This window comes from Dinoponera quadriceps, unplaced genomic scaffold (assembly GCF_001313825.1).
Source record: "Dinoponera quadriceps isolate SergipeBrazil2010 unplaced genomic scaffold, ASM131382v1 scaffold475, whole genome shotgun sequence".
NCBI lineage: Eukaryota > Metazoa > Arthropoda > Insecta > Hymenoptera > Formicidae > Dinoponera > Dinoponera quadriceps.
The window spans coordinates 582901-600901 of record NW_014554738.1 but is presented as its reverse complement, the minus strand read 5'-3'; the positions used below and the strand labels follow the sequence as shown (position 1 = coordinate 600901).

The window sequence follows — 18001 nt, the reverse complement described above, 5'->3', positions numbered from 1 at the left end:
AAAACCAACAACGTGTCTCGCGTTCTCGCTCACTCTCGCGTGACTGCACCGAAGAATCGAAATAGGAAATTCTCTCGATGTAAATTCCGCGCACCAAACCGCCTCCAACGATGGCCACACGCGGCTTCTCCGTCTCCGCCATGCCTACGTCTTTGCGTATCGAGGACTGTCGACCAACTGTAGCCGCAACCTGTTCGCGCATGGTGTCCATTTACGTGTATATATATATATGTATATATACAGTCCGCGACACTTAATTCAACGCAGTGGTATTTTTCCTATAACGTTGTTTATTGAACTTCGAATTAATGTATCCTATGTTTCTTCTTCCTCTTCCTCCTTACGAGTCTGTTTTTCCTCTTGTGCATACATATGGCTGTGTTGCGTACGCTGATTGTACACAGGCATATGGGATCTGCAGTTTAACGCCAGCTCCGAACGGCATACTTCTTGCGTGAGTTGCTTTGAGCAAATATACTCCAGTGGCTTGCCAGACCGTCCAGAGGAGACACGAGCGTATGGAAATTGTCTGGCTTTACAGGGGATCGAACCCGCGACCTCTAAGCATGGTAGACCGGTATGCTGTTTACAATGCCATGCTCGCGCTCTCCTATGTTTCCTGCAAATAGTAAACGTTATTTAATGAAGATTCAGATATTTGTTTCAACAAATTACATATTTATTGTAAAATATTTCGTTTTTCAAATAATAATATCAACTCTCTCGCGTCACTTGAACAAACGCATCTCGATTTTCCATTGTTTATGACCGCCGCCATATCTGTCAATATCTGTTGTTTAGTAACAACAGATTTTGAACTTCTATACTTCTAGAAGAAAGCGTGTTCTAAAATTATCCATACAAATTATGGGTAGGGTAAACAATTGTGATCTAAAGTAATAGGAAAAGTGAAAATATTAACACGTTCCGTGCCGCGTGGGACGCCCCACGCTGAACTTTCCGTTCAGGCCGTTTCGAATTCTCATTGAAAAACGAAGTATTTTTTATTTATTTATTGTAAAGTCAAGTAAAGGCATCTTAATATCATGTATACCGCGTTTATCGTAGCGCGGGGCGTGCATGCCCCACGCGGCCTGAACGGAGTCTCCAAAAATCGGTCCGGCACGGAACGTGTTAAAAGAAGAAGGCTATTCTAATGAATAGACAGAAACGAGTAAAGCGAATAAATATCTGAATAATCGCCAATTCTCGTCGCAAGAAGAACTTATAATTGCTATTAAAACCTAATGGAATAATCTTGTTTTTTTGTGACTTAATTGTCATGCGTTTAGTCAAGTGACGGGGAAGAATTTGCATTATTTTTCGAAAAATAAAATATTTTTAAAGTAAATATATGATCTGTCTGAACTTTCATGAAATAACATCTACTATCTGTAGAAACATAGGACATATTAGTTTAAAGTTCAATAAACAACGTTACAAGAAAAATACCACTGCTTTTAATCAAATGTCGCGGATTGTTTACAGAGTATATCAAAAGATCAGGTAAATCAACTAGGAGGTGAGAGATGAGCTTGAGTAGAATACATAATATATGTATAAACTTCTATTCGCTATGGTTTGGTAAATATAGCGCTTTATACGGGTGTACAGAAAGTGTCAGAACTTCTTAATATTTCGAAAGATACGCATTTATGAAAAAAATGTTCCGTACGAAAGTTGTGGGGTTTTAAGTGACGCGTTACGTAGTAAAATTAGTATGACTTGGAATAGCGTCCTCCGTGCAGCCATATAGGCGAATGTCTCGATCGATTAGAATATTTTTCTGACGGTGAGATAGATCGGATTCACTCCTCACAATTCCGAATGAGTATATTCATCCGGCGACTCACAGTAAAGTCGCTCGATTTTTTTGTGCAGAATTCAAAGAAATTTAAGAAATTTGAAGAATAAGAATTGCTCACCCCTATGTTAGAAAGTACGTTTTGTAAATTGTATAATTGATGTAATTGTTATTTGTACATTGATTATAATTACATTAATTATAATTACGAATATCATATCGCAAGAACTATAGTTAAAAGAAATATTTTTCTAATAAGTATTATTATAGTGTAAGTGATAATACCCTTACATTCAGATTTCTACTTTTTGAATTAAAACCCCAAAAGAAGATACCCTTTAATCCCACTCGTCATCTATTGAGGGTGTGCAAAAGTTTCAGTCTCTTTTTCAGCGTTCTGGTGTAATTATTTTAAATTCAAATAATATCTCGCCTCCTGTGCACTTGTAAGTACGTTGGTGTCGAACTAACTGAAACGCAGGACCTGTACGGAGAAGGTAGGGAACACTCGCGAGGACCTACAGTGAGCGCAAGGGACGGCCGCGAAAACCTACAGTGAGTAGAGAGACTCCCCTTACAGAAAAGTAAGTCGTTGACTGGTCCGTAAAATAAATGACTGCATCTCAGTGATCTCATTGCGCCTGATGATTTCGAATACTGAAATTACATCAATATCAACAATGTAGAGTGATCAAGAGTGACAATGACGATAGCGCTAATCACTGTCGTCGTCGTCGCCGCCGCCATCGCCGTAGGTCGTCGTGTTCTTCTCTCCCTGCGTGATCCACCACGGTGATCCGAAAAATCAAAAATAGCCGGTGCGCGGCAGTCAGTGCGGCGATGTCGACGGCGAACGACGGTTCGGCGGTGCGGTTCGGCCGATGGTGGTGGTGCTGGCGTAGAAGAAGGTGGAGTACTGCTACCCGCGGCCCTACGATGCCGACGACGACGGAATACCCGAGGATACCGATCGTCCTGCTGACCGTGTTGCTGGCGTTGGTGTCAGCCCCGCTGCTGGGCCAGGCCGACGCCGCCACGAGGACAAAAGTCGAGGAGTCGCCCCGCAAGCAGAAGGAGGCCGAGCCGGTGATCGAGGAAGTCACCGCCAAGCAGCTCGAGCGGCTCCTCAACGAGAAGGACTTTGTCGCTGTGTACTGGTGTAAGTGTGTTGGCACTGACGTAACTGCGAGGTCTCTCACACGATCGCATCGAACAAGGCGCCTAAGTCCGCCCGAGACAATCGACAGGTACGACACGGCGCACGTTCCTCGGTTCGCGAGCTTCCTCTGATGATGATCCCTCCGAAGGAAGACACGTCGTCCACGTCTCGTCGTCAGACGGTCTCGCGGCGGTCACTGCGTGCCCCGGCGATCGCGCATCTGTCCTCGCCTGAGTTGCTCTCCGTTCTTGTCAAAATGTATTGCACTCGACGACGTCGCACGCGGGTCATGTTGACGCGCAGCCTCTCCCGAAATCGCACGAAGACGCCCGCGCGAACCGGGATCGCACGGCGATGCAGCTCGATACAGCTAGCCCGCGTCTATATTCGTATCGACATCGAACTCACGTTTCGATTCGTGCGCTTTGGCATCCCTAAGCGGGGATGTTACGCGCGATTTGTGGTGGCCGTTCTTCCACTTTCTTATTCGAGGGATATATCATGTTTCGTTAACGAGACGAATGAAGCTCTATCCCTCTCTCTCTCTCTCTCTCTCTATATATATATATATATATATATCACGTACATAAAGACAAGCATACATGCATGTTTTAGAACACGCACATCTTTTAGACCACCGTGCGAAAATAACGAGAAAATAACTGCTGCTGTCGAGTCAGACTGAAAATTCCGAGCCAGCCGTTGCTATCATCCCGACTCGTAAGGCGAAGTCGCATGTGACGGCAATAGCGCGACAGTAGCATTATGGTAAATGAAAAGGGATCGGAGCAGACATGCAATAGCGGACGCGCGTAGCCTTGAAGAAAACTTGGAATTGTACGATACTGAGGAACGTCTGTATAGCGGCAGTTTTGGACAAATTTGTTAGATAAATCCGAGCTACACCCCGTACAACCGAGTGTAATCGTCGTCGTTGAAGGCCGACCGCAACGGATCTCCGTCTGATCTTCGAGGAGTCTGAATATTTTACGAGACGATGCGTATATACCACGATCTGTGAAGCAGATCGGTACCGATCGACGAGACGATGCAGGGCTTGCACGCCGCTCGCCCAAAACGACGATTCTTTCCGCTTCGCGCAATAATAAACCGATTTATTATTATTATTTCACCACCGGGACCGCAATTGAAATGTTTCCCCGGCACGGTCGTTAGTGGATTACATAACACGAGAGAGTGGGTGTCGATGAAAGCCGTGGTCGATGTTACAGAACGCACAGTTCGTCATTGAAAGCGCTCCGCGGGGGAGGAAAGAGCGCGAAGGGAAGGTGACAAAAATTACCGCGTGACGTTCTCGAGACGTTCTCGCAACGGGGTGAACTCGCTCGCTCGCATGACACGCCGTGCGAAAGATAATTGCTCCCGCGAGGAATATTAACAGGTACTAAACTTCCACCTCTGCCAAGAATGCTGCACGATCTGTCTCAGTAGGGCGGAGACTCGAGAGTTTGCACGATTAAGAGAACCTGATATCGCGCGTGAGCGCTTGCGATTTAATTCAAGTTACAACAAGAGAGCAGTCGCGTCGGTAGAGGACAGAAGGACCGTCGAGATAAATCGAGCGATTTCACCTCGACGATTTACTCGGACCGATGTATTGAATCGCGAATCGCTTGAATATACCGAAGGTCGTGTCTCGCGTGGCAGGGCGCCAGATTACACCTTTGTGTACGCTTTTCGGTGCTTCTGCTCCCCGAGGATAATCGATGTAACAGTATCGTCTCTCCTCACCGGCGCGCGCGCAGACGTCTGCAAACTGCCACTCGGTGAAAAATTCATTCGCAACTGTCCGACGAGATTCTACGAATTTCCACGGATATGCGATACACGTGTCGATGTGTCCTTGAATGAACGGGATCTACGATTGCGCAAATCCCACGGTATATATTGATTAAAGACGCGTGAATCACAGCTATTGTGCGCATCTCGTGCTTCGAGATCGGAGCGGGAGCAGAGAGGTCTGGACATTTCTCCGTTAAGCGGGGTCTGCAATGAGAATTTAACGCGTGAGATTTGAGAAATTGACTTATCATGATTGATGATTTTTCTCCCGACAACTCGACTGTGACTTGGTCAATTTCTTAAGTCTTCAATCGTGCAGACCTCGCTTTAGAGCGCGACCCAGGAAACGCATATAGTTAAATTGACTCATTAGGCTGACGCATTAGGCGGTGCAAAAGTAAACGAACGACGATCACCACGACGTGTCGTCCGACTGAAAACCTTGTCCAACAGAGCGATCACTTTCATCGTTCGCGTTATACAACTCTCTACGTGCAATATATAAATACAGTCGTCGTCACGTATACGTTATGTCATTCCTCGGACGGAAAATTGCGCGATTTTCAGCATTACCCATGAATGTTGAAGATCGCACAAGCAACTCTGATTATAACGCGACGAAGGTCATAACGGCTCCACTTATAACGGTTTTCACCTTATGTATACACGCGTAAAGCTGGATATTATTGGATTAATTTTCCATCGCGATTCAATAAGTCTAGGGAGTGGTATAATATATACGACCGTCGACTGTGCGCGATTTCAGGCGGAGCAATAAGTTGCACGAGATCGACGAGATCTCGCTGAAGGAAAAATCTTACGATTGATCGGTAAATGATAAGTCGAATATCGCTGAAGGGAACAAGGGATGCTACACGTGTAATGTGTAATATTTCCCCAACGACCCGAGAGAGAGAGAGAGAGAGAGAGAGAGATCGGGTTGCCGAACAACCTGTTCGTTCGTGTATATACCGTTCGCACGCGCGAACTCACTCCTCGAGCTCTCTCTCGCATTCTCGTCGCGATTTACTCTTGAATCATCTTTTCGTAACACTGCGTGATATAATCGACCCCCGGATTTTCGGCCGACACATCAAACGCACGTCGTGCCATCGGCGGCGGCGGCGGCTGAGCACGAGTAGAGCCGCCTTTACCGCGTCGATTCAAAGTACATCGTCTCTCGGGGATGCTGACGACGGATTCGGCCCCGACGGACGTGTAACGCGATCGTAAGCTCGGTATAAAGAGCGCGCTAAATTTAAGCTCTTCGAATTGAAATGAATCGCTAACACGCTCGGCGTGGCCGCTCGGAGAGCCACTTGTTGCGCAAAATCGGCCGATCGGCGACCTTCCCGCAGCCCGTCGAAGCTGATAACGTAGGGATGACTCTATTAAAGCAGTCCCATTACTTAGGCAAAGTGACATCTAAAAGGTCGTCCAATCGGCCGCGTTGATATCTCTGCTTCGGAGTAACCGTTGCCGATTGACTATTTTAATAATCAAGAAATACGAAGACGCACGAATATTCGAATATAACGCGCCTCGTCGAGAGTTTCCAATGTCACTGCACTAGGGGAGGAAAGGTAAAAGTAAAAATATATTTATCCGGCGAATATTAATGACATTTGCTTGTATCAGTATACATATTCTTCCGCTGAAAGAAAACATTATTTCTACATAAGAAAACGGCACACTCATTGTCTCGGAACTGCAGTTTTTGTCATGGAAGCGATAGTTCGTTCCATTTAAATTCACTATTTCTTATTCACCGAATGAATACTTCTTACTTATCAGATCACCTTTTTTTCTCAATATGTACTCCCGAGGAATGGTTAACCGCGTTAACGGAGTCCTCCTGTGTCTTGCTTCCGCTTCAAGGAGTCCGAACACGAGAGAGAGAGAGAGAGAGAGAGAGAGATCCGAAATTCGGCCGTTCCGAAGGACAATCGTCGGGGAGACTCGCTCGCCTATTGAACGCGCTGTAGCGAGGCTGGCGCTCCGGTGGACGCCGTTTTTAGCACACGTTCGAGTTATTTTCGCGCTCTAACCACCGAACCCCTCGTCGCGGCTATCGTCCCCGCTGAAAACATAATGCCGTCCCAGCCGCGACCACCCTGAGGACTACCGTAGATCGCGTTCGTCGCTGGTCGTCGCGGACCTGTCGCCGCGACCGTGGACCGCTCGGCCGCGACGATGGTCTCTCCCGAGAGAGACAGACAGATCAATTTATCGATACTTGATTGATACCAACCTCCTAAAAGTGTTTCAGCAAAGAAAACAAGCACTGCGATCACATGCGAAATTCGAGATAAACAACGAACGAGAAGCGGGCGAAAGAAAGAAAAATAAAGAGAGAAAGTGGAGAAATTAGAGAGAGAGAGAGAGAGAGCCGTTCCTTTCCCGCGGGAGATTTCCGCAAACGCGCAGGGCATGCGATACGCTGAACATTCGGAAGATCCGGAAGAGCCGCGCTAGAGGATCTACGGTGAACCCGGACGACGAGCTCGTGTGCCGAACCTATTTCCAGATGCCGCGCGCGTCCTCGCGTTCCGCCCGTACACGCTATCGCCATTAGCCGTGAATGAAACTCGTTTCCCTAGATGCTCCAGCCGCGCGAGAGACGCTTTCTATACCGGACGCTCGGTGGCTTCGTTTCGTTTCACGAAATACGTCGTGCCTCCGCGAGTCAGAAGAATCGATCGCTTCAAGTTCCGAAAAACTTAACGGAAATACGCAGACGAAATCTTCGACGAAATATTCGATGAAATCTTCGTCGAAACCGCGGCGAGGAGTTCTCTCTCTCTCTCTCCCTCTCGCGTGCGCGCGCGCGTAGAAGAGGAGGGAAAGAGAAGGATTATCGAGAGAGATACGATAGAATCGGCAGCCGAAGCGTCGGAGGACGCCCAGACGACGAGCTGTCGCGTCGTACCTATTTCCAGCCGCAGCGTCCTCGCGGCTCGTGCCGCCATATGGTTGGATTCTTTCCTCCTAGGTTACCACTGTGCGTCGATCCGCGATCAACGTCCCCCCGAGGTCTGCCCTGTCACGCGGAGACGCGTCATAGGAACGCGCGAAATGCCCGTGTATATGGGATATGTGAAATTTGTAATCGTGCATGCGATACTAACACCGAAAGGGCTGCCACTCGGCATCCCGAGAGTCTCCTGGGATGATGGCCGAACTTTTAGAAAAAAATCGATTCTTCAATCGATCGACTTTAAGTCGGAATAACTAGAATCGATTCACTAGGAAATCGGGCGGGAAGAATCGATTTCCGAATAATCGATCGAAAATAATCGTATGCAATGAGCATTTAAACAATGTTTCTTCTTATTATGACATGTCTACTGAATCTAATAGCCGTATTCATATAAGAACGATTCAACCCACTTGGAGTATATTTTAAGATGAATGAAGATGAAAATTTGATGTACATGCAGCGCTGCCATCTAGCGCGACCGGAACAAAAGAAGTGAAATAGCGACTGCCTGCCGGCAGAAAAGGTGGCAAAAAGTGACTTCTCAGACATCAATAGTGACCAAAAGTGACATTTCTTGTCAAATCCTGGAAGTAATGAAGATTATTCAAACAAAGAAAATAACACTTGCTCCTCCCAGGTTTATCTTTGAATAACTTAACACATAGCAATATCAAACAAATATGCAATGTTAAAATACTTCAATTATTAAAAGAAGCAGAAAAAATTGGAAAAAAATTATGAATTTAAAAGAAAATAATAAAATTAATAAAAATAAAAAAATAAGAAGGAGTGTGGAGTAGACCGCCTCCACGTGGTGCACTTCGGTAAACGTAGTATATAAAATTATACACACTACGGCTAAACGGTCTACAGTTTGGTTCAATGAAGTTGATAAAAATATTCGCATAATTTTCAATTTAGTATAATGATAATTCAATCGAATGATAATTTTTTTAATCACTTGAGATTCATTTTCAACTGCTTCTAAATAGGAAACGTCATATTTTCTTTCCAAAAATGAGGTTTATTACAATTAAAGTAGTTAAAAAGCTTTAATAAATAAACAAATAAATTAAAATCAAGCTTCACTCTCAGATATTTAATCCACCTCAATTTAGAACAAGAAAAGTTAATATCGAATAAAAAATATAGTCTGGAGGCTTGTTTGGATGCTCAATTCCAAAATTTTTCGGGCGGCGCAGCGAAAATCTATTATCGTTCAAGATAGACGGGCGCAACATTATTTTCAATACGATTATTCCAAAGCATAAGGTTCAAGCTTCAACGGAATCCCTATTAGAAATGTCCAGCACATCAGGTTCACTCGCGCAACGTTGTTTCAAAAATGGCCAAAAACGCGTTTTTTGGCACGCTTGACCTCAATTTTCTGAAAAATCTGACGTGATACAGAAATTTCACTTCCGGATTCGGATTCAGCGACCGAAAATCTACGGGAAAACGATACGATGATATATCTTATCCATATCGTATGTTTAATGTCGATCTGTGTCACTAATATGATGTTTATTCAAAATGATATTGGAAGAAAACTATTAAAGCTATTGAGATGAATTTTTTTTAAATATTTATTAACATTTGTATTTTATAACGATGAATGTAATCCAAGTTACTCCAATATTCAAGTTACTCCTTAGAAACCATTCCGGCTAGAAATCTAAAATTATTTTCGTACCACGCACGGGACGCTCCTTCCGTCACGAAGTGAACACTCATTCTATGGACACGTGGCCATTTCCCAGAACCTCTAACGAGACGGGAAGAAAGTTGTTGGGTCAACGGATCCACCAAATACACGCGCGCGATTACGTTGTCGCATCATCAACGTGTTATCAGTCTCGTTTATGAATGTAGGAATTAAATTGTGCGTTCGCTTCTAATTAGAAGATATTCTCTCTAAAAAAAAAGGAAAAAAAAATATATATATATTCATTTATTTATTTATTTATACTTCTATAAATATAATTCGATATATTAAAGTTTTTAATTGAATTTCGACGTTACTATCACATTCTTAAGGTTAGTTTACGCCAATTTAGATGGCCTATAGGCTAATAAAAACTTACATTGACGATGCTGAAACTTACAAACTTCTCCCTTTTCTTATTCTTTTATTCGCTCCTTCTTATGGTCGTTGCTTACGAATACGCAGTAATAACGATGTACAGTTTTGTTAAAACAGAAAACTTCTTTTCGGCAATTCTCGAACAATTTTTTTTTCGTAGCATTTTTAATAATATGAAAAAATTACTCGTAACGTACATCCACATGCGACCACGTGCGCTACTTGCAGAGCCCATTCACGGGATCACAGTTGCTTTACGCGGTCGTGGCCGCGAAATTTTCCACGCACGTGCGACGATTAGTCTTATTCGAGCGCGTAGCCGGCTCCCGCGAGTGTTCCGTATACGTTCTATTTCTAGGAGGAAGGTCGTATCGGCGAAATTGATATGGTGACGGGCGCAAGTCTATAGGGATACTAACGATGGACTAAGATCGCGTCTTCGATCGCCGATCCGTCGGGGAAATGGCTTCACAAGTAATATTTAAGACAGTTCGTCCGTAGAGTACTGTATTTTCAGTGGTGATATTAAAAGGCCTCTACATAAGTTTGTTATTTATTGGAAAAAAAAAATATTTTCCTACAACTTTATTTAAATAATATTATCTGAATATTTATATTTATTTGAGTATTATTACCCAAGTAATACTAAGTGTTAATTCTTTACTGAAATTATAAGCACGGAAATATTATTGATTTTTTATTTTTATCATGATGCTTTATTTATAGATCTATTGAACTGACAGAGCTGCACACAAACTAAAAAGTGGCATGTAAATATTTAAATATGTATATATATTCATATACATCGTATTACAATAAATTGTAAAATTCTTACAGCTATATTTTCAAAACAAAATGGTCAATAATTTGGAAAGTTTTGTATATTTCTACATTAATCCTCAATATCACTGTTGGTTTTCATTCAAACCTTAAATGTGATTTAGAAGAAATTAAAAATAGAAGTCCAAAATAGGATATTAACCTCAAGGAATATGTATGAAAAATATCAACTTTAGTTGTAAATATCTCAGCTTTCAAATGATCAATCTAACTTTACAGACGTATTGACAGTATTTTCATATAATATTCAGCTAAAATTTTAAAGAAATCTTAAAGAAATTGATCAATTATCTTAACATGTTACGGCCACGTGTTTCGGAGGATTCTCGCCACAAGTTTTTTCAAGAAAATTCGCGAAAAAATCTCTCCGGGCGTGTTGTTCGAGCAACAAATCCAAGATGCGACGGGACTGACGGATTTTAGGATACAGCCGCGGGATAAATTTCAGGATTTATCGTAACGCGCGTGTGCCGCGCGGCAACGCGAATAATTGGCGTGAATCAAGTTGTTTACCGTTCAATTTGCACACATTCTCGCCGTCAGTCATTGCGCGATTCCCACCCCCCGCCGCGGAAAAACAATCTCTGTTCGCAAAAGTCGCGTGTGCGTAATTACATGCGGATCGTCGCGCGAACTCCAAATTTTACGACGGTGATTAGCGTGCGTGATTTGATTCCCGTATTTGCGGCGCCGTTTGTTTGCATTACTGTGCGCACAGCGGTTTATTTATGTTGATGCGCCACTTTACGTATCCGACCATCGAGACCGGCCTCGTTATTTCAGCAGAAATCCGAAACCGAAGAGAGCGACTCCTTCCCTCTGTCTTCCTTCCTCGCGGCTACTTCGAAAGGAATATCATTCTGCTAATTCGATTTTCTCTACGCGGATTTAGCGGAAAATGAGGACGATCCCGAGCTAAACGCGTGGTTCTGAGGCAGATAGAGAAAGAGAGAGAGAGAGGGAGAAATTGAGATGGATAGATGGATAGAGAGAGAGAGTTGTTCTGCTTTGATCTCTTATATCGTAATGTCGGTCGTTACTCCACATAATTGAGACAAACGAGAGCGTCGCGCGCGCCCTTGACGAAGATATCCGCGGGCAACAACGGCGACGAAGACGAGAAAACAACGACGAAGACGGGTGTATGAGCGAGGCCACTTGTTCTTGTATTTTTAGTGGCTCATAAACTAGGCACTGGCTGTCGTCGTTCGATCTCACGTTATTTCTTTCCCCCGCACGGCGGACGGAGAGACGCGATCTCACGTGTCTCCTTTAGTCCAACGCGATCACCCTCGCGATTTCCCCTCGATCGATCGCAGGAGCGTCCATCTTGTCACTTCGAGCTTCCCTCAAAAGAAGGAAATACGTACAATAACCGGAAATACGAAAAGTCCCGGATCGGTGGATATTGGATGAGATCGCGAATCTCTGGTCGATCGATCGGTCAAGTCCGATTGACGAATCAGATTTCTGCCTCGAGTTGAGCGCGTTCTTTGCCAGATACTGGTAAAAATGAAGCCAACCTTAGCGCCTCGTGGCAGTTGTCGATGTGACAACGAGAAAAATGAGCTCCGAGAGCGCACTTGTTGGCTTTAATCGGGATAGTGACGCGAATGCGAAGTACCACCTGTTGTTGTTATCGTGTAAATGACACGTGGAATCTCGGGTGTGCCTCCGCGAGTTGTACTTTCGGGTTATACCTGTGCGTCGTGTTCCAAACTGAAATATGCGAACGAGAGCGAGAGAGAGAGAGAGAGAGAAAGAGATATCTCGACGCACACGAGTCTCCTTATCGTATTTTTACTTTTTCCCTGATGATCTCTTGCGTATAAATTATGCGATAAAAAAAATATAAATAGACTCGTTTGTACGCGACGTCGCGGTGTGTATTTATATCTATTCGCGCCGATTTCTACGGTTCTTTCGATAGTTCATTTCTGGCGCCTACATTCTCTAATAGGTCACCCGGGAAAACCCTAGCGGGTTTATTCTATCCGTGAATAATACCGAGATGAAGAAGAACATTATGTTTCCGAGTTTATCGTAATTTACGCTTCTTCGGATTTCTAAAAAGTCATCCTTTAATATCTTAGTAATAATAGTAATTTTTTAAATCTCCTCGATCTCTGAAACCGCCACAACAACTAACGTGAGAGATGATAATTGATATTTGCACCGATTCTCCATCTAAAGTGAGAAGAGAACGTTTGGTAACGTACTGATGGTAATAAAAATAGAATTTTATCATCGCTTATCTCATGCAAAAATGTACCAGAAAAACTGTAACTCGGTCGCGGTGAGAGTACGGCGAACGCGTGAAATAATTTATAGCAACTTTCGGCTAAAAATAATATATGACAACTGATAACAATAGTAACGCTGTAAGAAACTGACAGTAATTAGTGCGAAACATTTCATTACACGGCAGGATCTCTGTAAAAAAATTGCTCACTATATTCCATCGTGCCCCGTGGCCCCGTTATACCCCAGATTCCCCTGTATAAACTCCAACAGGTTTCATCGATCGTTAATTAGTACCAAGTCGTGGAAACACTCCTGTCATACCCTGCGTCCCCCGTTTGCGTCAGCACTTTTGACTGACGTTTTTTCATCCGCATCCACCATTGTATGGGTTATCGCCCAATTTCTCTCGACTTTCGACTATTACGGCAGCAACCGATGGACACGGTCCAATTTATCTGGCACGGATTTCCGAGGATTCCTCCGCTCTATCTCTCCCTCGCCTGTCCATCTCCATCTCCCTCTCGTTTTCTGCCTCTTAGTCAGAAGCCGTTCTGCCAACCATTTCGCGGGGGTGTCCGTTAACTGAACGCTATTACGTTACTGTCAGTGATGGAGCGGAGCGAAGGGATGGACAGGGGGACATAGAGAGAGAGGGAGAATGAAAGAGAAAAAGAGAAAGACTGAGAGGAGAGCAGACGCACGATTCGCACGAGAGTAAAGAAGCATGGTGGAAAGAGAAGCCGCTCCTATCCGCGGCTACAGATGCAGATAAATCGTGAGTGAGAGAGAGAGAGAGAGAGAGAGACAGACAGAGTAGAAGCCAGAGCGAGCGAGAACACAACAGAAAGAGAGGGGAAGAGAATCGGAACCACCTCTCCCGTTTCTTCTAGCTCTATTCTGAGGAAGTCATCACCAAAAATGGTGGGGCACGTGCGGCGTATACGCGCGACGATGCGCGTAACATAGTCACCCTCGGCCTGTTATCATTGACGCGACACGCTCGTCGTGAATCAAGGTCCTTACGATCTTCCACGAGGCTAAAACGTGAGGTGAGACGCGGACAACCGCGAGCGGTGCAAAACTATCGGAGGCAACACCTCGATATCTATATCCAATGATTGTAACCCAACACCCGCCGCCACCGCCGCCGCCAACGACGACGCCGCAGAAGTGGTCTCTGCACGCTCGAATGATGCACGGCCGGCCAAGAACGTACGCCAAGGCAGGAATGTTGAATGTTGAAAAAATGCGAAAAGCGAGAATCGATTTCACGTCACAATCGCAGCTGAGAATCGCGTAAAGCGCGCGTCCTGAAATCGAAATCTGGAGAACGAAATTGGATTATTCCTTTTCGCATGACACACTCGACGACAGGTCTTCGGTCTTCGCCGGATTGCGCCGCATAATTTTTCCGATTCGCGTGACTTTCTAACTGAAGCGTATCTTCGTCTTTGGTTGCAGCAATCTAATCTTTTAGCTGAGACCGTTTCACTAAATATTTCATAATTGTTACCAAACTCTTTTTTTTTTCAGTGTAGGGACAGTAAACACTTGGCAATTTTCTCTCTTAGCAAAATACATTATGTCCACGCTAAGCATTATATGTATCTAGCTATTTCATAACGTATTTTTGTTATGCTTTTAACTTTTATCTTTCGTAACGCTCAATGATATCTTCCCCCTGGCTCAATGGTGATTTTGTTTCTTTTGCAGATGCACGAAGTTGCACCACATGCGACAAAGTTCTGGCCGAATTGGAGAAAATCGACGACGATACAGACCACTTTGGAGTCGACTTTGTCAAGATCAACGATAAGCGATTGGCGAAGCAATATGGCATCAAAAACTTTCCTGCTCTCACGTACTTCCGCGAAAAAGAGCCGATCATATACGAAGGTGAAGCTCGTACTAATTTTTTCGTAAAGTTCAATCGTAATATTTATAATTACAGTAATTTATAATAAGAAATATATGTATACATATATTACCAGATTATACAAATTACACAAATTACAATGTACAAATTAATACATATGAATCTTAAGTATGAGCAACCAAAATTCACGATACGTCTGATTTCAGGTGACTTGATGGACGAGGAAAACGTATTGGATTTCTTGACGAGTTTAGAAGCGATGGATTTGCCGGACCGTATCGAGGAAGTTAACGCAAAAATTTTGGGAAAAATCGTCGAGGAAACCGACTTTGTAGCGGTACTTTTCTGTAAGTCTTTCCTCCTCTCATTATACTCATTATATTGCTCCAGCGCTGGGTCTCACATACGATATATAAGATGACATAACGACAGACCCAACGTTTGGCTGATCAATGGTTGTCAACCATTGGCCAAGAATCTATTATCACTCCACCACTATTATCCACCATTGGATCATTACTGGCAGATAATCAAATGCCTGTTCGCGCAACTGTTAGGATCAACAAAATTTAGACGTAACGACAACGTAAATTGTAACAATTTATAAACATTAAATTATCATTCCCCTTTATATTACAACCGACCAAGGAGATTATTTTCCTTACAGTATGATTTGTCTTATTCCTTTTTCCAATTTGCTCGATTCAATAATATATAAATCACGCTTTTAACCGTAAATTTATCTTTAGCTCGAGAGGAAACGGATTTCATTCTCAATATACCGCTAAATTAACCGATAATACAGAAAGACGATCGCTCTCTCGTTGGAAGGAGGACACTCTCAGCTTTCAAGTGCAATTTACCGCGTGTCGCTACAATTTTCTTCACAGAGATATCGACAATATGCCTTCTTTGCCTGTTTCCATCGGCGATGGACAGATTTTCTCGTGAATGTTATTTGTCCATGCTCTTCTTTCCTTTCTCTTTCCGAGGGACGGTTGACCAGCCTTCACAGAGTGAGAACCAGAGCTCCTCTGCGCTATAGATTCTTCTACGTCAGCAGCGACCATTATTGGCTCCATTGTCTTCCGCATCGACCTCGATCTTGTGTCCGCATTAGACGGCATAAGGGATTATATCCTGGTTCGGAATATTGAGCGTCCACCAGATATAATCAGCGGTTTTTATTATACAACGCAGAACAGCTGATCCGGCAACTCCTCAATACCGAACAGTATAAGGAAACATCGTTTGATGTATTTAAAGCTGAGGCGCGCCTAACAATGTTATGCACCGCCAGTGATGTGATCAGTGCTGCGATTTTGAACCCGCGTAATACACAAGTATTTGGTTTCCTTTTACTACACACACAGAGAGACACTTCGTCTATCGGTGTGACACATTTAAAGTGTACATTGTCATGTGGATAGACGGAGCGTTTCTGTATGTGTGTAGTAGAGGAAGAAAAATGCTAGCGTACGCGGGCTCGAAATCGCAGCACTGAATGCGAGTATGTCGTGTTCCGCTGTACTGCTCAAATAAATTCTACATGACGGAGAATACACGAAATACTTTCGAAAAATTAATCGGAATTCAGTTCCGAGAAGTCGAATAAAGACAGGTTTAATCGGTAATATTCGCGCATGTCAGTTACTGAGATTATGAACAATCGTTTACATGTCAAATGTTTATGCAAGTTGAATTACTAAAAGATGAAAAATATAAACCTAAAGAACTATGATCTAACGCATCACATTCAACGTGTCCACGTGACACGTTCCACAAAATTCTTGCGAGACACAAACGAAACGAACGATCTTTTAAGAAATAGCAATAAAGGGGCAATTAATCAGAAAGTGGTTAATCGTTCAGTCAGCGTTTCGATTCTGTTCAAAACGACATAGGGATTTACGTAACTATTCGAAAGATCCATCGAAAGATTTTAGGATATTAAGCCGTACCGATTAGCGCAAAAAGTCAACGGAAACGCAGCGATGCTACGTAATACACTCTGACCGCAAACGAAACATCTATCATTCACCTAAACTGTCCGACATCTTACTAACCACGTCTGTATACGTCACGTGTGCGACCAAAAGTTGTTCGTCGCTGTACATAAAGTGTAAAGAACTGCGATTAACATTTCTGTGCAGATTTACCATAATCTATCCACGTGTCGCGTACTTATATCGCGTGCACGTTGTCGTGAAACGAACGACTTAATAAAGCAGCTTTCGATTCTTCCGCTGCTGTTGCTCACGAAGTTCTTAATCATATTTAAATATATATGTATATCATTATGTACAATTTTGCATCTTGAGTTACACCTTTCCTGTTCCTAATTTCGCACACACGCACGAAGAACGATTCAGATATCTTCCCGCAGCGCTTCCGCAGTACACTCAATCGCTGATCTCTCAGCATACTCTCTAAATTAGAATGAAATCTCACTCATGTACGAAAGTAACGTGACCACCGAGCCACTTGAATTCAGATGACTTTTCGCTCATATAGAGCGAATCCTTCATTCTGAATCGTCGAGTGGATATTTCCGGCTGAAATTAAAAAGTGAATCCGATGTACGGAAGACTGATTAATTCAATCCTGTTCTCTCCGGTGATAGCATAGTGACATTGAAAATTTCAAATTATGCGCATGTAGCATTATTTTCACTAGCGTATCGAGTGAATGATACTGCCACTATTTATTTTGAACTCATACACTCCGAATACAGTCAGCGTCATGAATGTTGTGCCGTTTCCTGGACTAAAACTTTTTAATATTAGACAATTTTCAGCCGTTTACACGTAGATCGAAACTATAATAGTATTTGTAATTAATTAGTAATTAATTAGTAATTGTAATTTAAAATTATAATAATATAATTAATTCGGTTAATTATTATAACAGTATAGTATTATATTAGCATAATACAGAGTAATTTATAATTATAATAATTTCAATTAATTAATTACGAACCTACCATTATAATTAAAGTTATTTCTGCGATTTTCAATCTTATGTAAGTAAAGCTGAAAATCGTATAATTCTCCGTCTAGAGGATGGTAGAACATACCATTAAATTACATACCTGACGCCAACTGTACGCGTTTCGAGTGATTCCACAGCAAGAAATTTCGAGAGTATCGGACGAGATGAGAAATCAACGTGTTGCAACCACAAAAATCTTTGTAAATACAAGTACATTGTCT

General features: G+C 43.0%; 2 protein-coding genes across 9 annotated transcripts in view; one reads left to right on the top strand and one right to left on the bottom strand.

The window, feature by feature from the left end:
- The window catches only part of LOC106741193 (kynurenine 3-monooxygenase), a 49961-nt gene that overhangs the window by 3962 nt on the left and 27998 nt on the right, over nucleotides 1–18001 (bottom strand). The window contains exons 1-2 of one of the 4 annotated variants that reach the window (XM_014612923.1): nucleotides 2528–2576; nucleotides 95–2461 (exon numbers count right to left, since the gene is read on the bottom strand). In XM_014612923.1, the coding sequence (XP_014468409.1) occupies nucleotides 95–211 (117 nt within the window). In that variant the 5' untranslated portion in view covers nucleotides 212–2461; nucleotides 2528–2576. The other 3 variants (XM_014612924.1, XM_014612925.1, XM_014612922.1) reach the window with 3 other exon arrangements.
- Nucleotides 2608–18001, top strand: part of LOC106741192 — a 42868-nt gene continuing 27474 nt past the window's right edge. For 3 of the 5 annotated variants that reach the window (XM_014612921.1, XM_014612919.1, XM_014612916.1), the window contains exons 1-3: nucleotides 2609–2963; nucleotides 14627–14809; nucleotides 14996–15136. In XM_014612921.1, the coding sequence (XP_014468407.1) occupies nucleotides 2645–2963; nucleotides 14627–14809; nucleotides 14996–15136 (643 nt within the window). In that variant the 5' untranslated portion in view covers nucleotides 2609–2644. Of the gene's footprint in view, nucleotides 2964–14626; nucleotides 14810–14995; nucleotides 15137–18001 lie in introns of all 5 variants that reach the window. The other 2 variants (XM_014612918.1, XM_014612917.1) reach the window with 1 other exon arrangement.